General features: G+C 41.6%; 1 protein-coding gene across 1 annotated transcript in view; it reads left to right on the forward strand.

The window, feature by feature from the left end:
• LOC120918571 (phospholipid transfer protein) overlaps positions 1 to 18,112 on the forward strand; it is a 92,742-nt gene that overhangs the window by 17,419 nt on the left and 57,211 nt on the right. The window contains exon 2 of the mRNA XM_040330224.1: positions 11,340 to 11,467. Coding sequence (XP_040186158.1) covers positions 11,353 to 11,467 — 115 coding nt within the window. The 5' untranslated portion in view covers positions 11,340 to 11,352. The remainder of the gene's footprint in view (positions 1 to 11,339; positions 11,468 to 18,112) is intronic.

Raw genomic sequence — 18,112 nt, forward strand, 5'->3', positions numbered from 1 at the left:
AAAAGTGAATTCCAAGAACGCTGTATGAGCAGCACAGTTTCCTTTAACTGATAAAGCAAAATTAAACAATGAAAGGAAACTGAAGAATTAAAGAGGTTTCCATTTGTAGGCGAAAACTCTTTCAATTGGCAAGTATCGCAAATGAAAATTCTACAGAGCTGTTGGCCCTTGTTTGTCTCATTATACTCTTACTTTCTTACCTTTCTTGATGGCCAAAGAAATGAAATATAGATAGTCCCATTATAAGGCCACTGACAAGAGGGCAAAGCTTGATGGGCAAAGAATCAAGCATTCATTTGTGATAAATGGAGGCATACCTTAAACGTCATTGGCTCCAAATACAAATGGCAAAAAGGGGTTTAATCTATTATACATATAACCTTCAACAGCCCCATGCCTCCATTGTATTGTTGACTTTTAGAAACATTTAATTATTTTTTAAGGTAAAATGAATGTGAAAGGTAATATTAACTTGAATAAAAGAGAAAAGTTAATGTATTTTGCCCTAATGTCAAGGGCTCAGAAGCAAATTCCCCTGCTGTGTCGTCTGTAGTCTTACCTTAGACAGGTGCTCTAAAAGCCTAACCACATGCGGCTGGTTACTGAATAAGATACAAGCCTAGAGCAGTACCTATGGCAGAGTGCTGTTTACTACATTGTGGATGTTTCCAAAAAGAATATTTAGGGCCCATTCACATCCAAGAGCAAATTGTAGTACATGTGCTACTGCACATACATAGGTGTGAATGGGCCCATATCATTTCCCTTTTAAAAACACACTAAACCAGTGGTGGTGGGGGGGTGGTCGCCCTCAACCACCCTCCCGCCTCCCCATCCGGTTAGTTGATCGGGTCATTTGCACCCACTACACACACCGCCCCCCCCCTAATTGGTTCCCAGCCCAGCGCTTACCCCATCTATGGCACGGGTGATGGGCAGTGGTATATTTCTGGGGGGGGGCGATCACCTGCAACCACTCCCTGTCCGGTTGGTCACTCAGATCATTCGTACCCACTGCACACTACAACCCACTCCCCTCCCCGTCGGTTCCCATCCCAGCACTTACTATGGCGCGGCCGACGGGCAACGGCTTTCCCTTGTGTCTCCTCCTCTGCATCTCCTCCTCGGTGCTCTGCGCCCCAAGCTCACCCGTTTTTGAAGCCTATTAGAGCCTCTGGCTCTAATCACGTGCTTAAAAAAATAACCCTGATTGGAATTTATGCGTCCGGCATGTAGATTAGGGGGCCGGGTGCATGGATGGGGGAGCGGCGCCCGTGCGATCTGTATTTTGGGCCACCACTGCACTAAACTAACCTCTTTTTGGTCCCACAGAAGAATGTAATGTTTTCTCTAGCTCTAGGGCCCCAGTTGAGGGGCCTTTTTCAGAACCTAAGTGCATCGCCTTTCTAAGAAGGGTTCTGATAACTGATTATCTAACAATTCAATGTTGTTTGGATCGATTGTCTTGTCTTTCATGTCTCCATCATTGTTTAATGCTCAATATCTGCGCAGAGAAACTTCTCTCGATCTTGTTCACACTCTTGCATAGTATTTTTGTAATTATCCATTTTTCTTATTTTCACGAACAAAATTCAAGTGAAAAAAAAAGAAAAAAGAACTAAACTGTGAGAGCTGTGAGCATTAACTCCTTGGAGCCGGCTGCACACAAATATGCAGCCTTTTGGTGCCTGGTCCATAGCGCTGAGAGGCCACATATTTGCGTGACTTGTAATCAATATAGCTGTGCCGAGAACGCGAGCTCTGCACGCTCCTGGCCCAGTTACTGGTGCCTAACTGAAAGCTCCGGATCGCTGCTTGCAATTCGGTATTTTGGATCACGTGACCGCTGTGACAGCCAATCATGGCGGTCAAGTGATCTTAAAGGGGTTGTAAAGGAAAAAATGTTTTTCCCTAAATAGCTTCAATTACCTTAGTGCAGTCCTCCTTCACTTACCTCATCCTTCGATTTTGATTTTAAATGTCCTTATTTCTTCTGAGAAATCCTCACTTCCTGTTCTTCTGTCTGTACCTACACACAGTAATGCAAGGCTTTCTCCCTGGTTTGGAGAAAGCCTCTTTAGGGGGGAGGGGGTGAGCAGGAGGGTCAGGACACTCTCTACTTTGCAGATAGAGAAAGGAGCTGTGTGTTAGTAGGCGTCCTGACCCTCCTGCTCGCCCCCTCCCCCCTCAAGAGGCTTTCTCCACACCAGGGAGAAAGCATTGCATTACTGTGTGGAGTTACAGACAGAAGAACAGGAAGTGAGGATTTCTCAGAAGAAATAAGGACATTTAAAAGCAAAATCGAAGGATGAGGTAAGTGAAGGAGGACTGCACTAAGGTAAAGGAAGCTATTAAGGGAAAACATTTTTTACCTTTACAACCCCTTTTTTAAGCCCTGCAAACCTCCCAGCAATCTAAACCTCCTAAAGGGCCAAGAGGCGCCACTGTGAGGTTAAATAAAAAATAGGATTCGCACTTTAAATGAATTTATATGCAGTACAATTCATGTGTTTTACTTACAGGAAAAACTTGAGAATTCCCCTGAAAATAAGTCATATAAGGAATCTCTGTCTTTGCTAAATTCAAGTTTCTTGTTGTGGGTAAACGTATTTTCGAACATATATAATCATTACTGCGATAATGGAGGCATACATGTCTTGGCTAAAAAAACTTCTCCTTGTGTAATTATTGTGTGTGGTTCTCCAAGCTCATTTTCTATTCTTATCCTATATAAAAGAACTAAAGTCTATAATAAGTCTGTATGTACCCTGGGTGTAGCCAACAGCTAATGAGTTGGGTAAATCTCGCCCAGTTGTGGTCAGTCATTGCCCACATTTATTTTGTACAGTTATAATAACAGGCATGGGAGCCGGCAGGGTTGGCAGCTGTATTTTTGCGATGTGCTCCCTAGAAACCTCATTTCACTATTATATGACTGAGGCCTCGTACGCACGACCGAGGAACTAGTCGGAAAAGTCACATCGTTTTCCTCGACGAGTTCCTAGTTAGGCTTATCGAGAAACTCGACAAGCATTCTTTGCGTACACACAGTCAGACGCGGTGACGTACAACACATACGACGGCAGGGGAAGTTCGATTCCACTGGCACAACCCTTGGCGCTGTTTTGCTAATCTCATGTTACTGCGTGACGAATGTGCTATCTCCATTACAAGCGCTACTTTTACCGAAGGTGCACTCCCGTCTCATACTTTATTCTGCGCATGCGTGGGTTTCTAAGCATACACACGAACGTGTTTCTCGTCGAAAACCAGCCTGACGAGGAACACGACAAGGAAATTGAGACTCCCGACGAGAAAAAAGAGAACTTGTTCTCTTATTTCCTCGTCGAGTTCCTCAACAGTTTTCTCGATGAAAAGCATACACACGACCCTTTTCCTCGGGAAAAAAGCTCTGCCACCAAGTTTTTTTATTGTTTTTTGTCGAGGAAAACGGTCGTGTGTACAAGGCCTCAGTGCTGGAAAGGGATAGCATGACAGTAAACTCTGCACATAGCCAGCTGCAGACAGTTATCGAAGACAATACGTGATGGATGATTCAATTTTAGATTTGCTTATTGTGCAACTTTCAGGTTTGTTTTTCAAGGAGGGGGGGGGGGGGTTACTTCAGATCACAATATCAGAACATCTGTTAATGACACTTGTTTATGACTTGACCACATTTGCTGAATTAACATCAATGGCAAACATAAATGCAGCAACAATAAGGTCTTGTGTCTGGTACTTGGACATGACATCACAGGTTATAATGGTGCAATGACAGGAAAAGAGCCTGCATGTTATGAAATTCTTAAACTTTATTTCCAAAGTGTTTAGTGATTCTTAATCACTAAAATCTCATATAGGATTTAACATGTTCATGTTGTTTCAATACAAATGTTAAATATTCTTTTAAATAGTAGCTTGTATTAAACCACTTGTTCACCCCCTTCCTGGCCAGCTTTCAGCGCTGTCACACTTTAAATGACAATTGCGTAGTCATGCTACACTGTACCCCCCAAAAAATTGTATAATTCTTTTACACAAATAGAGCATTCTTTTGGAGATATTTAACAAAGAAAAACTCCTTTATTGATGTGCGCTGATGAGGCTGCAGTGATGAGCACTGATAGGCTGCACTGATAAGGTGGCACTGATGGTGGCACTGATGGGCACTAATGAGGCTGCACTGATAGGTGGCACGGATGTGTGGCACTGAAGGGCACTGATGGATAGCACTGAAGGGCACTGATAGGTGGCAATGATAGGCAGCCCTGATAGGTGGCACTAATGACAAGGCACTGATGGGCACTGATTGGTGGCACTGGTGGGCACTAATTAGCAGTACTGATGGACACTGGTTAGCAGCACTGGTGGGCACTCTGTGGGACCGATGTCCCTTTTACAGAAGCCGGTAATCGGCTTTGTTTTTTTCTCCTCAGGCTGTCAGCCTGAGGATAAAAAAGAGCAGATTTACCAGCTTTTGTTTACATAATGTGATCAACTGTTGTTGGCTGACAGCTGATCACATGGTATAGGGCAATGAAACGTTGATCTGTGATCAGTCGAGTCCCAAGGATGGAGATGTTTGTTATTTTTATTTAAAACTAGCTGAATACCCGGCGTTGCCCGGTCTTCCTATCTTAACCTTTTGGGGAGGAAAATCATAGTAATATAAATATACCCATCTTTTATATAAGGGTGTAGGTAAGGGTTAATTTAGCTGTCATATATTTTTATTTGGCATATAAGTAATATGTGTACCAGGTATTATTGAAATATCTCCAGGCGTACAGAAGTTATGTGGGAAGTTTAAAGTCCCATGCAAATCAATGGGAAATGTAACAAAAACCCTGACCCTCACAAATGGGGGTAGTTAAGGGATAAATTAATTATCCTATAGTTTAAGTGGACATATAAGTAACATGTGACCAAGTGTTATCGAAATATCTACAGCCGTTTGGAAGTTATGAAGTAACATGTATTTCCCATAGAGTTGAATGGGACTTTAAAGAAAAACCCCAACCATGGCAAATGGGGGTGGGTAAGGGTTAAACCACCTATCCTATGTTTGTTGCTGACATATAAGTAACATGTGTGCCAAGTTTCATGTTAATATCTTTAGCCGTTTGGACGTGATGCTGGAACATACATACACACGTTGAGTTTTATATATATAGATAATGTTTTCCTTTACAATCACTTTAAGACTATAATGGAAAAGTAAACTCTAATGGACTTTTTAGGCACCACAGTACACAAAATATTCTAAAAATAGATAGTTTATTAATACAAAAAAATTAAAAATGGCAACAAATGACAACAAATTAAATCCACTTTATTTTACTAGCACCAGATGCTAGTAAACTTCACCATAAACATCACTATCAGTGCCCATAGGTCAGACTATAACTTTACATATCTTTGTTGAATTGCAGTAATCAATGTTTTGGCTGGGCTTAATGTAGGTTGATGTGTGGGGTAGAGAAGCTCAAAGCTCTACATGTTTCGCACTGACACGCTTTTTCAGGAGCTTGAAAATAAGAATTCTATATCAAGTAGAAACTGAAAACAGTAAAAACTAATATATATTTACCAATCATGTATGACAATAAGGAGTAAAGCAAAATAGCTTGAATCATCATTGGTCTGGACAGCATAACACCAAGGGGGCAATCAAGGGTGGGAGCAAAATATGGGTGTGGGGGACACAAACAGACACAACCACCCGCCAACAGGTATGTTTAAACAATTGTTTATTCAATTGGAAGCTGCAGTATGTAATTGGGTCTCCTGTATATTGTTGGTATGGAGTAGTAACAGTCTACATGCTAATTTCTGAGCACATCATAGTTCTTTTGGTATGCTCAAGTTAGCTTTATTTATGTTATCATAGTACTAACTCTGCAGGAGCCACTTGGTGATTTGAGTTTTCTGTTCTGCGCCTCAACTCCAAGAACAACCTCAGCCCCTCTGACACACATGGTTGAATGAAAGTGTGATATATATATATCTTTTGACTGTGATTTAGCACAAGGAAATAGACACAAGACCATTTGGTGGTAAATGACCTCAATGTATTGGTATGGATTAGAATAAATGGGGTTTGAGCATAAATGAGTATACAGATGATAGGTTTAGACACCGCTAGATGGTATAATTCATGTGCCAAGGTTAAAGTTCTGTACCACTAGACTTGAATCAAATCAGCAAAACCAACAATAAGCAGTTTATATAAACATTAACTGCAGTGTGGATAAGAATACTGTAACTGGTTTGGAGTGCACTGTAAGGCCTTGTACAGACGAGCGAACATGTCCGATAAAAACGGTCCGCGGACCGTTTTCATCGGACATGTCCGCTCTGAGATTTTGGTCTGATGGTTGTACACACCATCAAACCAAAATCCCAGCGGACAGACAGCGCGGTGACGTGGCGGTGAGGTTGATACCGCCACGTCCGCAAACCCGGAAGTTCAATGCTTCCACGCATGTGTCGAATCACTTCGACGCCATGCGCGGGTTCTCGGGCCATCGGATATTTCCGATGAGTTGTACTGACCATCGGACATGTCCGACGGACAGGCTTCCAGCGGACAAGTTTCTTAGCATGTTAAGAAACTTTTGCTCGCTGGAAACCTGTCCGCTAGGCCGGAAAATTGTCCGGTCGGCCCTACACACGACCGAACATGTCCGCAGACCAGTTTCAGCGGACATGTTTGGTCGTGTGTACGAGGCCTAAGAGAATGGCTAGGATATTGTACAATGTCATTTGAGAGGTACCTTTTAGCATAAGCAATAGGTAAAGGTCTCTGTGTAGCAGCTGTAATGGGGCAGTCTTTAGTCCTAACTCTTCAGCCAGCAAGTGATGGGGCCCAGTTGTACTGTTGGTGCACATGAGAATAGTCCCAGTCAAGCCTGTAGGCAGCAATAAGACTAATAGTTGACTGTATGTTCAGTTCCTAAAGGTTTCAGGCCCTCTCTCTAGAAGCAGAGAGTAAGCCCACACAGCAGCAACTCACCATTCCCAGTGATACTGCAGCTCTCCATCTGGTCACACACAGCCATTTGCCCACGCTCTGCACCCAGGTAACGCTGTCTGTTGACACCCCCAAACTCAGCATTCCAGATCCCACTAAGGCCGCAGATATGCATCGGTGTGCACTTTCGTCTCCCTCACAGCAGGAGGAAGTTTTGTCCTGTCCAGCTTGGGAAAATGCAGCTCTTTCCCCATCTCCTGCCAATGTCCTCTTTGGGGAACATAGTTCAAAACCCTTTGGTCACCACAACCGTATCTCTTCCGGACTACAGTTCCCACCGTGCATTTCTGCTTGATTTAGCCTTTTGAATGCCTCCTGCTCAGCAACTCCTCTTGATGAAACAACTGTTAAGCAGTTCCGCACCACAGGGCAGCAGCTACAAACAGCAGCTGCATAGTGTGTTTTGCCGCGTACAAACGATCGGTTTGTCTGATGAAAACGGTCCGATGGACCGTTTTCATTGGACGAACCAATCATGTGTGGGCCCCATCGTTTTTTTTCCCATCGGTGAAAAAACGTAGAACCTGTTTTAAAATTATCTGATGGTTAAAAAAACGTTAGAAAAAAACGATCGTCTGTGGGCAAGTCCATCGGTTAAAAATCCACGCATGCTCAGAATCAAGTCGACGCATGCTCGGAAGCATTGAACGTAGTGTTTTACGTCACCGCGTTCTGACACAAACAGATTTTTAACTGATGGTGTGTAGGCAAGACTGATGAAAGTCAGCTTCATCGGATATCTGATGAAAAAATCCATCGGTTCGTTTTCATCAGATGAACCAATCGTGCGTGCGTGGCATTTCTCTTAGGCCTCGTACACACGATAGGATAGCCAGAGGACAACGGTCTGAAGGACCGTCGTCTTAGGTTAACCGATGAAGCTGACTGATGGTCCGTCGCGCCTACACACCATAACCGATAAATAACCGATCGTGTCAGAACGCGGTGACGTAAAACACAACAACGTGCTGAAAAAAATGAAGTTCAATGCTTCCAAGCATGTGTCGACTTGATTCTGAGCATGCGTGGATTTTTAACCGATGCTTTTGCATACTAACGATCGGTTTTGACCTATCGGTTAGGCGTCCATCGGTTAAATTTTAAAGCAAGTTCCTATTTTTTTAACCGAAGGTTAAATAACCTATGGGGCCTACACACGATCGGTTTTGACCAATGAAAACGGTCCTTCAGACCATGTCCTCTGGCTATCCTATCGTGTGTACGAGGCCTTACTCTCCATTAAGCACCTGGCTACATTATATTTTTTAGTGCATTTGCCATCACACAACTGTTCTCATCATACTAGAGAATGCAATACAGAGAATACAATAGTTGGAAACAAATCATATTATACACATAGATAGTGGTAAAGGAATTCTGTTAATTTTTTCTGCATCTGGTGTCTGTGTAGTTACTTGCCTAAAGCATGGTATAGAACCATGTGATGTATAGGATTCAGAACATATACATCACAGTGACATAGACATTTACTGTGCCTAAGGAGCTGGTGTTAAAAGCACTGCAGTTCTGAGTCTTTCTGGATATTGTGCAATAGGGTCTCAGTCAATAGATATACAAGGCTTTAAATCAATGCTTCTGCTTACTAAGCAAAGAGAAGGATTTATCCAGTACACTGAATCTTGCAGCAGTGTATTTCTGTTACATGATGGTCTCCAGGACCACCAAGATTCAGTGTTTGCTCATTACAACTTTAGTTAGTTGGACATTGGTTTACTTAAAGTGCATCTCATACAAAACCTTTTTTATTTTGGATAGCGTAGGGGAGGGTTAGACCCTCTGTCAAGGTATTACTGTTGTGTCCAAAAACAGAGGAGAAATGTTGGAGATACCTGTGCAGGTGCCAATATCTAATGCCGCATACACACGACCGTTATTCAAATGTCATGCAAAAAAACGAAGTTTTTCTCGACGTGATTTGTTGAAATTCCTCTCAAGCCTGCCTTGCATACAGACTTTCGTGGAAAAAAATGCTCAAGCAAAGCGCGGTGACGCACAACACGTACGAGAACACGTACGATGGCACTATAAAGGGGAAGTTTAATTCGAATGGCGCCACCCTTTGGGCCTGCTTTTTCTAATTTCGTGTTAGTAAAAGTTTGGTGAGAGACGATTCGTGCTTTTCAGTCTTCATGCTTTTCAGTCTGTTACAGCGTGACGAATGTGCTATCTCCATTACGAATGCTAGTTTTACCAGAACAAGCGCTCCCGTCTCATAACTTGCTTCTGAGCATGCGCATTTTTTTCCCCATCGTTAAAGCGTACACACGACCATTTTTCACGACGTGAAAAAGAACGACGTGAAAGACGACGATAAAAAATAGAGCAGGTTCTAAATAAAAATCGGCCATTTTTCTCGTAGAGAAAAATGCTCTGGAGCCTACACACAACCGTTTTTCACGACCAATTAAAAAAATGGCATTTTTCTCGTCATGAAAAACGGTCGAGGCAATAGGCCTTTTTCAGATGGACGGCAGTTTTGCCGCAATTAAAAGCATGTACTTTTTCAGTGAAATTCAAGGCTCTGGGCACTGCGATTAGCTGCATTTGTACATTGCGATTACGTGCGGTTATATGCGGCCGCGTTTAGTTGCGGTAGTCATTTCCATAGTAACCCTTTTTATTTTTTTGATTATGATGTGTTTCTTGTTCTTTTTTTTTTCTCACGCTGCTATCCGCAGTTGACACAAAAGACTGCGATTACCTGCGGTTAAGTGCATATAGCTGCGCTAAATCACACCTGAATGCATTCAATTCTATTTTTTCTATTCGCACCAAACCGCATGCAACGAAATCGCAGCTGAACGTTGTGTGTGAATGGGGCCATTGTGTGCTTTTAGCTGCGGTAGAAAACTAGAAAATCTGCAGCTAAAAGCACCATTCTATCAGTCCGTGTGAAAGGGACCTTAGAAGGGATTTCCGTCACTTTTGAGAGATTTCTTCTGGCTTCTATAAATGATCAAACAATATGGGTATATGGGACTTTTAAGGTGCTAATCCTTTTACCCCCAGGGAAAGAACATAATACTGTATACCAAAATTATAAAAAAAGATCTTTATTATGAATGAGCATAATATAGGCATATTAGATGCATATAGAAGTATACATAGCGACAGCTACTTCATACACCTTCCTAGTTTTGATTCAATCCTAATTGTCACAATGCAACCAACAGTAGATAAAGTATACTGTATAAAGATAATAAAGATGACAATGGAAGGTGCAATGTCCCAATGTGTTTCGCTGGTTGAGCTTTTGCCAATTCATAATAAAGATATGTTTTTATAATATTGGTATATTATTTTTTTTAATTATTTTTTTCTCTAGGGTAAAAGGATTAGCACCTTAAAAGTCCCATATACCCATATTGATTGTTACCATGGGCCAGATTCACTTAGAATCGCGGCGGCGAAACGTATCGTATATACGTTACACCGCCGCAAGTTTTCATCGCAAGTGCCTGATTCACCAAGCACTTGCGTGAAAACTTACGCCGGTGGCCTCCGGCGTAAGTCCGCGTAATTCAATGGGGGCGTGTGCCATTTAAATTAGGCGCGCTCCCGCGCCGGACCTACTGTGCATGCTCCGGTTTGAAATTCCCGCCGTGCTTTGCGCGAAGTGACGTCATTTTTTCGAACGGCGACGTGCGTAGCGTACTTTCGTATTCCCGGACGTCTTACGCAAGAAAAAAAAAATTGAAATTCAACGCGGGAACGACGGCCATACTTTAACATGGGCTGTGTAAAGTTAGGGCATGTAAAACGACGACTAACTTTGCGACGGGAAACTAGACTAGCAACGACGTAACGAACGCGAAAAACCATTGTGGATCGCCGTAAAACCTCATTTGCATACCCGACGCTGGAATACGACGCAAACTCCACCCAGCGGCGGCCGAAGTACTGCATCCTAAGATCCGACGGTGTAAGACAATTACACTTGTCCGATCTAAGGGCTATCTATGCGTAACTGATTCTATGAATCAGTCGCATAGATACTCTGAGAGATACGACGGCGTTTCAGAGAAACGCCGTCGTATCTCTTCTGTGAATCTGGCCCCATAATCTTTAGGGATGTATTTATCAAATATACAATTTATTCTTGTTCCTGACTTCCTGATGAGCCTTTTGGGCAGCAAGTAATAGAGAAATCTCCCAAATTGTACACAGATGGCCAAATAAAGAAAATACTTCAGCCATCCCCAATCCAAACCTTAAAAAAAATGTTTTTATGTGATTTAGTTTATTTTAACATTTCTTTAACCGTGTAATTGTATCTTTCTAGATTATAAAGAAGAATGACTTCAGTATTGGTATACCTTCTTTTACTTGTCATGCCATTTGTGGCATCAAAGTCCTCTTCCCAGAATCCTGGCTGCAGGATAAGGATCACATCCAAGGGGCTGCAGTTTGGTGAGTAGAGTTTGATGAAGTTGTAATATTCTGGTCACTGTGTGTGCTTCTTCTTCTTACATAGTTACACAGTTAGTTTGAAAAAAAGACACATGCCCATTGAGTTCAGCTGCAAGACAAAAATAAACAAAAGATCATAAATAATCATTTGAAAACCCACATAATCCTCAGCTTAGCTAACCTTCTCTGTGCCTATTGGACTATATGCCGTATTGCTGACTGCAAGGCAGCATCATTAAAGCCCAACTCCAGGAAACCACAAAAAGAATAAACAGGAGGGCTCAAACCAACGCCTAGTGCATTACCGAAATATTTTATTAAACATAAACACAAGTACCAATTCCATACTCACAATGTAGGCTTTCATACACTATATATATATATATCTTGGTCTCATCACTCTGGAGTACAAAGTCCCAGTCTACTCTTCTTCTTTTTCAGCATTGGCCCTGACAAAAATTCTAGGTGGGCTTTTTTGTGCATGGGCTTTTAGGAGAGGCTTCCTTCGTGGACGACATCCATGCATGCCATTCCTCTGCAGTGTACGCCATATTGTGTCACAAGAAACAATCACTACAGTTTGGCTTTCTACTTCTTTAGCTAACTGCATTGAACTTGCATGGCAATTTTCTTCAAACCTTCTCTTCGTAAGACGCTCATGTGAAGGTGTTAAGCCTCGTACACACGATCAGTCCATCCGATGAGAACGGTCTGGTTAACTGATGAAGCTGACTGATGGTCCGTCGCGCCTACACACCATCGGTTAAAAAAACGATCGTGTCAGAACGCGGTGACGTAAAACACAACGATGTGCTGAAAAAAAACGAAGTTCAATGCTTCCAAGCATGCGTCGACTTGATTCTGAGCATGGGTGGATTTTTAACCGATGGTTGTGCCTACTAACGATTGTTTTTTTCACATCGGTTAGGAATCCATTGCTTAAATTTAAAGCAAGTTGGCTTTTTTTTAACCGATGGTTAAATAACCTATGGGGCCCACACACGATCGGTTTTGACCGATGAAAGCGGTCCATAAGACTGTTGTCCTCTGGTTAACCTATCGTGTGTACGAGGCCTTAACTTCCGTGGACAATCTGGATGTCTTTGTGAGATGGTTGCAGTTCCATCTTGGTTACATTTTTGTATCATTTTTACTACAGTATTCTAGCAAATGCTAAATAATTCTGCGCTATCTGAGATGGTAAGCGGCTACAAAACAAATAGACAAGTGGAGAAAAACAGACAAAACATATTAATTGTAGCGCTAAAAAATACACCAAGTGCTATAAACACTGTGTTCAATAATGAAATGGAAATAAAAATAATAATGGACATATATCGATAAAAATATATGAAGAAAAAGTCTCTAATGTGAAATAAAATGAAAAAGTGGCAGTCCAATGAAAGCAAAGGTGCTAATGTTCCCACAATCCGAACGTGACACACGATGTGAAAATGGCCGCCACGAAATGGAGAGAGGCTTACCGGAGTTATTGAACCCTGAAGAACATACGTTCATAAGGGTCAACCAAGCTTGATATAAATGCTGTAAGACCAAATCCTCAGCTGCAGTGATCACACGACAACCAACACCTCAATCCGCTATGTCCAGGGTAGATAGGTTTATGAGTGCTTGTGGGGAGGAGGATGAGGAGGAAGAGGTTGCCATGAAATCAGAAGGTGACCCGAGATGACATCACCCAAAGTACAAAACCTCCCAAAATCTCTTCTTGTATTTCTGCAAATCCCAACCGAATGGATCAGTATGTGCTGCAGACTGCAGTCCCTGGAGCTCCACACTACACACAAATCATGTGACCTCCACTTCCTGTACCCTACAGTATCCTGACTGATAAGTAAAGCTTTATTGATCTTCTTGTAGCCTTCACCTTTCTTGTGTGAAGAAATTATTTTCTTTCTCAGACCTTGAGACAATTCTCTTCCATGTAGTTAAATTCTTGTTAATTAAGATTTTGCTCCTAATGCCGCGTACACACGATCGGAAATTCCGACAAGAAAACCGTGTATTTTTTTCTGATGGAATTTTGGCTCAAACTTGTGTTGCATACACACAGTCACACAAATGTTGTCTGAAATTCTGACTGTCAATAACGCGGTGACGAACACTACAACGAGCCGAGAAAAATGAAGTTCAATGATTCTGACCATGCGTCGAATTGATTCAGAGCATGCGTGTTTTTTTGTGCGTCGGAATTGGAATTTCCGACAAGAATTTTTTACCTGTCGGAAAATTTGAGAACCAGCTCTCAAATTGTTGCTGTCGGAAATTCCAATGGGGCATACACACGGTCGGAATTTCCGACCAAATGCTCACATCGAACTTTTCTTGTCAGAAATTCCGATTGTGTGTACGCGACATAAGACTTTCATTGGGGTGTATTCATTTTTGCAACATGTTCTTGAATTAATAAGTTAGGAAAAACACATTTTTGTGTGTGTAAATTGCTTTTAAAGAGGATGTAAACCCTCTTTAAAAAAAAAAAATCCTCGGACACCTCCTCCGTCGCCGCTGTGATACCCGGAGTGACTTCTGGGTATCACTGCTCCGGCGCTGTGACTGGCTGGAGCAGAGATGACGTCATGGGTGCGTGCAGGTGCCGCCACTAACGGCATGATCGGTGTTAGAAGCGGCAGGCTCAGTGAGCCTGCGCCCGATGTCTATGGTGCATGCGCCGTAGACATCGGTGCAGTCTTTTCTGCAAATACCTTTTAGGTTTGGGAGATATTTGTTGCACCCACAGGTAAGCCTTAATCTAGGCTTACCTGTAGGTTAAAGTGGGTTAAAGGGGTTTACAACCACTTTAACATTCTATCATTCTATTTTGGAATACATGTAATTTTCTGAACACAAACCACACACACAAACTATCTGATGGAATCTAAACCGATGGATTTTTTCATCGGATATCCGATGAAGCTGACTTTCATCAGTCTTGCCTACACACCATCGGTTAAAAATCCAACGCGGTGACGTAAAACACTACGATGTGCTGAGAAAAATGAAGTTCAATGCTTCCGAGCATGCGTCGACTTGATTCTGAGTATGCGTGGATTTTTGACCGATGGATTTCCCCACAGACGATCGTTTTTTTCTATTGGTTTTTTAACCATAAGAAGAATTTAAAACAGGTTCTATTTTTTTTCACCGATGGGGAAAAAAAACGATGGGGCCCACACACGATAGGTTCGTCCGATAAAAACGGTCCGTTTTCATCAGACGAACCGATCGTGTGTACAGGTCTTAAGAATTTTTTGCATGCGAGAAAAACTTTCTTATAACTGCGGTAAAAACTTTACTTATCACTGCGGTAAAAATTATACGTCAATTTGATCCCACTAACAATTAGAAAATCAAACAAACGTTTTTAAACATTTTGATAGAAGTGTGGCAAGCTCAAGCCAGATACTACTTCTCTACATTTATCAGTGTGGCATGTAAAGGGTTTTGACCTAAAATACTGAAAAAATATATTTGATAAGATATATAATAAACAGATGATACACTCCCCACAGCCACTCTGGTTCTGCTGTTAAACAGATGTTCATAGAATCATTATAGCAGGTGGCTGAGCCTCTAGAAATTAATCACAGACAGACAACCGAAAACATACTTTTACTCATCCAGTATATAAAAATATATCTTTTTTTTTTAAAGTGTAAGGGCCAAATCCTCAAAAGAGATACGACGTGTAATTGAATTACACTGCCGGATCTTAGGATGCAGGACCGCATCCGCCGCTGGGGGCATTTTGTGTCGAAATGCCGCCTCGGGTATGCAAATTAGCACTTACAGAGATCCACAAAGCTTTTCTGCTTCGTTTTTTCTCCGTAAGTATTAAGTTGCATACGCAAAATTAGGGCTGCTTTTACATGGTGTAAAGTTAGTACACCATGTAAAAGCAGACCCTTCTGTCTAGCGACGTGTTTTTTTTTCGAATTTGATTTTTTTTTTTTGCGCCGTATCTTTTTTTTTTTTTCGACGCAACTTTATTGACCCGTCGCAATCCACAAAGCCCGGCGTAACGTAATTTCGCGCTATGCACGTCGGGAAAATGACGTCACGAGCATGCGCAGTACGGCCGGCGCGGGAGTGCGCCTCATTTAAATGGGAATCGCCCCCATGAAATGAGGAACGCCTTGCGCCGGCGGAATTTAAGTTACGCGGCCAGAAATTTCTAGGTAAGTGCTTTGTGGATCGGGCACTTAGGTAGAAATTTTAAGGCAGTGTAACTTAAATTAGAATTTCACCGTTACGCCGGGTCTTTGTGGATTTGGCCCTAAATCTTCTCTAAACATTTTCTTTTAGAAAAAGTGGGTAGGGTTAGAAACCTGCTGGGCTTTTACTGCTATATGGGGTTCCATTAGAGGTATTTACCCTCACTTTTTGTCTTGCTGACATTTTACCAGACTGGAGAACTGCCTGTATTTCTTTGAATTACCGTATAAACTTGAGTATAAGCCGAGGTACCTAATTTTATCACAAAAAAACTGGGAAAGCGTATTAACTTGAGTATAAGCCTAGGGTGAGAATGCAGCAGCTACTGTAAGCGGAAAAGAGGGCCAACAATGCCCATTTGCAGCCTCACTGTGCCCATTGCAACCTCAATGTGCCCATTGCAACCTTACTGTGCTCAACCTCACTGTGCCCATTGCAATCTAACTGTGCCCATTGCAATTTCACTGTGCCCAACCTCACTGTGCCCAACCTCACTGTGCCCATTGCAACCTCACTGTGCCCAACCTCACTGCCCGAGTCAGTGCACCTGAAATTCTTGACAGGCTGCGGGCATCCATTCATTGTTTAAAAGTCGCGGTCTCCTCCTGGTCCCTTCCGTGATAGGCGTTTCCCAGCAGACACAGTTCTGCCTATCACGGACGTTCTCTCATCCTCGGACTCCATTTCCCAGCAGACACTGTGTTAAGTGTTTCGCCAATCACGGACGTCCTTTCATCCTCGGACAAGAGGACGTCCGTGATTGGCGGAACACTGAACACATATAAATGCCATAAATCTATCCCCTATTTTGGAGACGCTATAACTTTTGCGCAAACCAATCAATATACGCTTTTTGCGATTTCTTTTACCAAAAATGTGTAGAATATATATCGGCCTAAACTGGAAGAATTTTTTTTAATATATATATATATATATATATATATATATATATATATATATATATATATATATTATTTTTTTGGGGGGGATATTTATTATACCCTAAAGTAAAAAAGTTTAAAAAATTTCGTTTTTTTTGTTTACAGCGCAAACAAATAAAAAACGCAGAGGTGATCAAATACCATCAAAAGAAATCTCTATTTTTCGGGGGGAAAAAAACGTAAATTTTGTTTGGGTACAACGTCGCACGACCGCGCTATTGTCAGCTAAAGTGACGCAGTGCCGAATTGCAAACAATGCTCTGGCGGGAAGGGGGGTAAATTCTTCCAGGGCTGAAGTGGTTAAAATTCAGTAAAATGCTGTCTCACCCTGCTCTGAACATGCTCAGTTGCTCTCCAATTTTAGCATTCTGCTGAAAATTTTAGCCACTAGGGGTTGATCTGCTGACAGCCTAAAGATTTACTGCTGCTCAGGGGCTTTGGGCTTTAGCAAAATGGCAGATTCCGGGAAGAAGACACAAGAGCAATGCTGGAGGCAATTTACAGCACATTCTAACCTTTGTAGCATAATTATTAATGTGGAATGTATGTTCCTTGATAAAAACATTGTTTTCTATTAAGTTGTTATGGGTAAAGTTCCGCTTTGACTATAAATTCCAAATTATGTAAGATCAATATAAATTCTCTTACAAAGCAAGGAAAAGTTAAAACTGTACTAATATGTGAATAGAACTAAGAAAATTTGACTTTTAGAGGTACACAGGTAAGTATTGTAAAACACTAAAGGTTTTTATTGTAGATTTTTATTTTTTTTTTTAAAGCAATTAAGCATATAAGATTGTAACAATGTAATTAAATGGCCCTTTCAAATGTTATCATAACATTTCCAATGGTATACAATTTTATCAAAATAATTCAAAACATACAATAAAATAAGAAAGAAAAAATTGAAGATACAAATGTGGAATGGATAACCATAAAGAGGGTCCAAATGTAGAAAAGAACTTGCTCTACATGTTACGCGTCTGGAAACGCTTCTTCAGGAGCATGAATGTAGAGGTGGCCGTGTTGGATGAACCAACAGTCAGCCTTGACACCAAGATACTGGCATTGTCTTAAACCGTATTACCAGTCAAGTGAAAGAAAGAAAGGGTTGGGACTTTAAATGAGATACGTGTTGATGCAAACAGTATGTATAAGTAAATAAAAAAAAAGTAGTATAGAGTAATAACCAGGCTCAAACTTACCAACCAAATTGAAAGCCGAATTCAACTGTCTAACTTAGTATGTTACAAGCAGAGGATTGGTTGCACACATTTGCAAATATATGGATAACCCACAGGCCGCTTACAAGGCTCTCTGCATTACTGTGGTCCTAACTAATCTTTTCTAGTTTCCTCAGTAGAGGCATACAAGTGCTAATGAGTAGATGGAGAGCAGGTGACTAGGGGTGTCCTTTGGGACTTTGAATGAGGCATGTGAATGACACATAAATAAAGTAGTGGGTTTG

Source organism: Rana temporaria, chromosome 12 (assembly GCF_905171775.1).
Source record: "Rana temporaria chromosome 12, aRanTem1.1, whole genome shotgun sequence".
Taxonomy (NCBI): domain Eukaryota; kingdom Metazoa; phylum Chordata; class Amphibia; order Anura; family Ranidae; genus Rana; species Rana temporaria.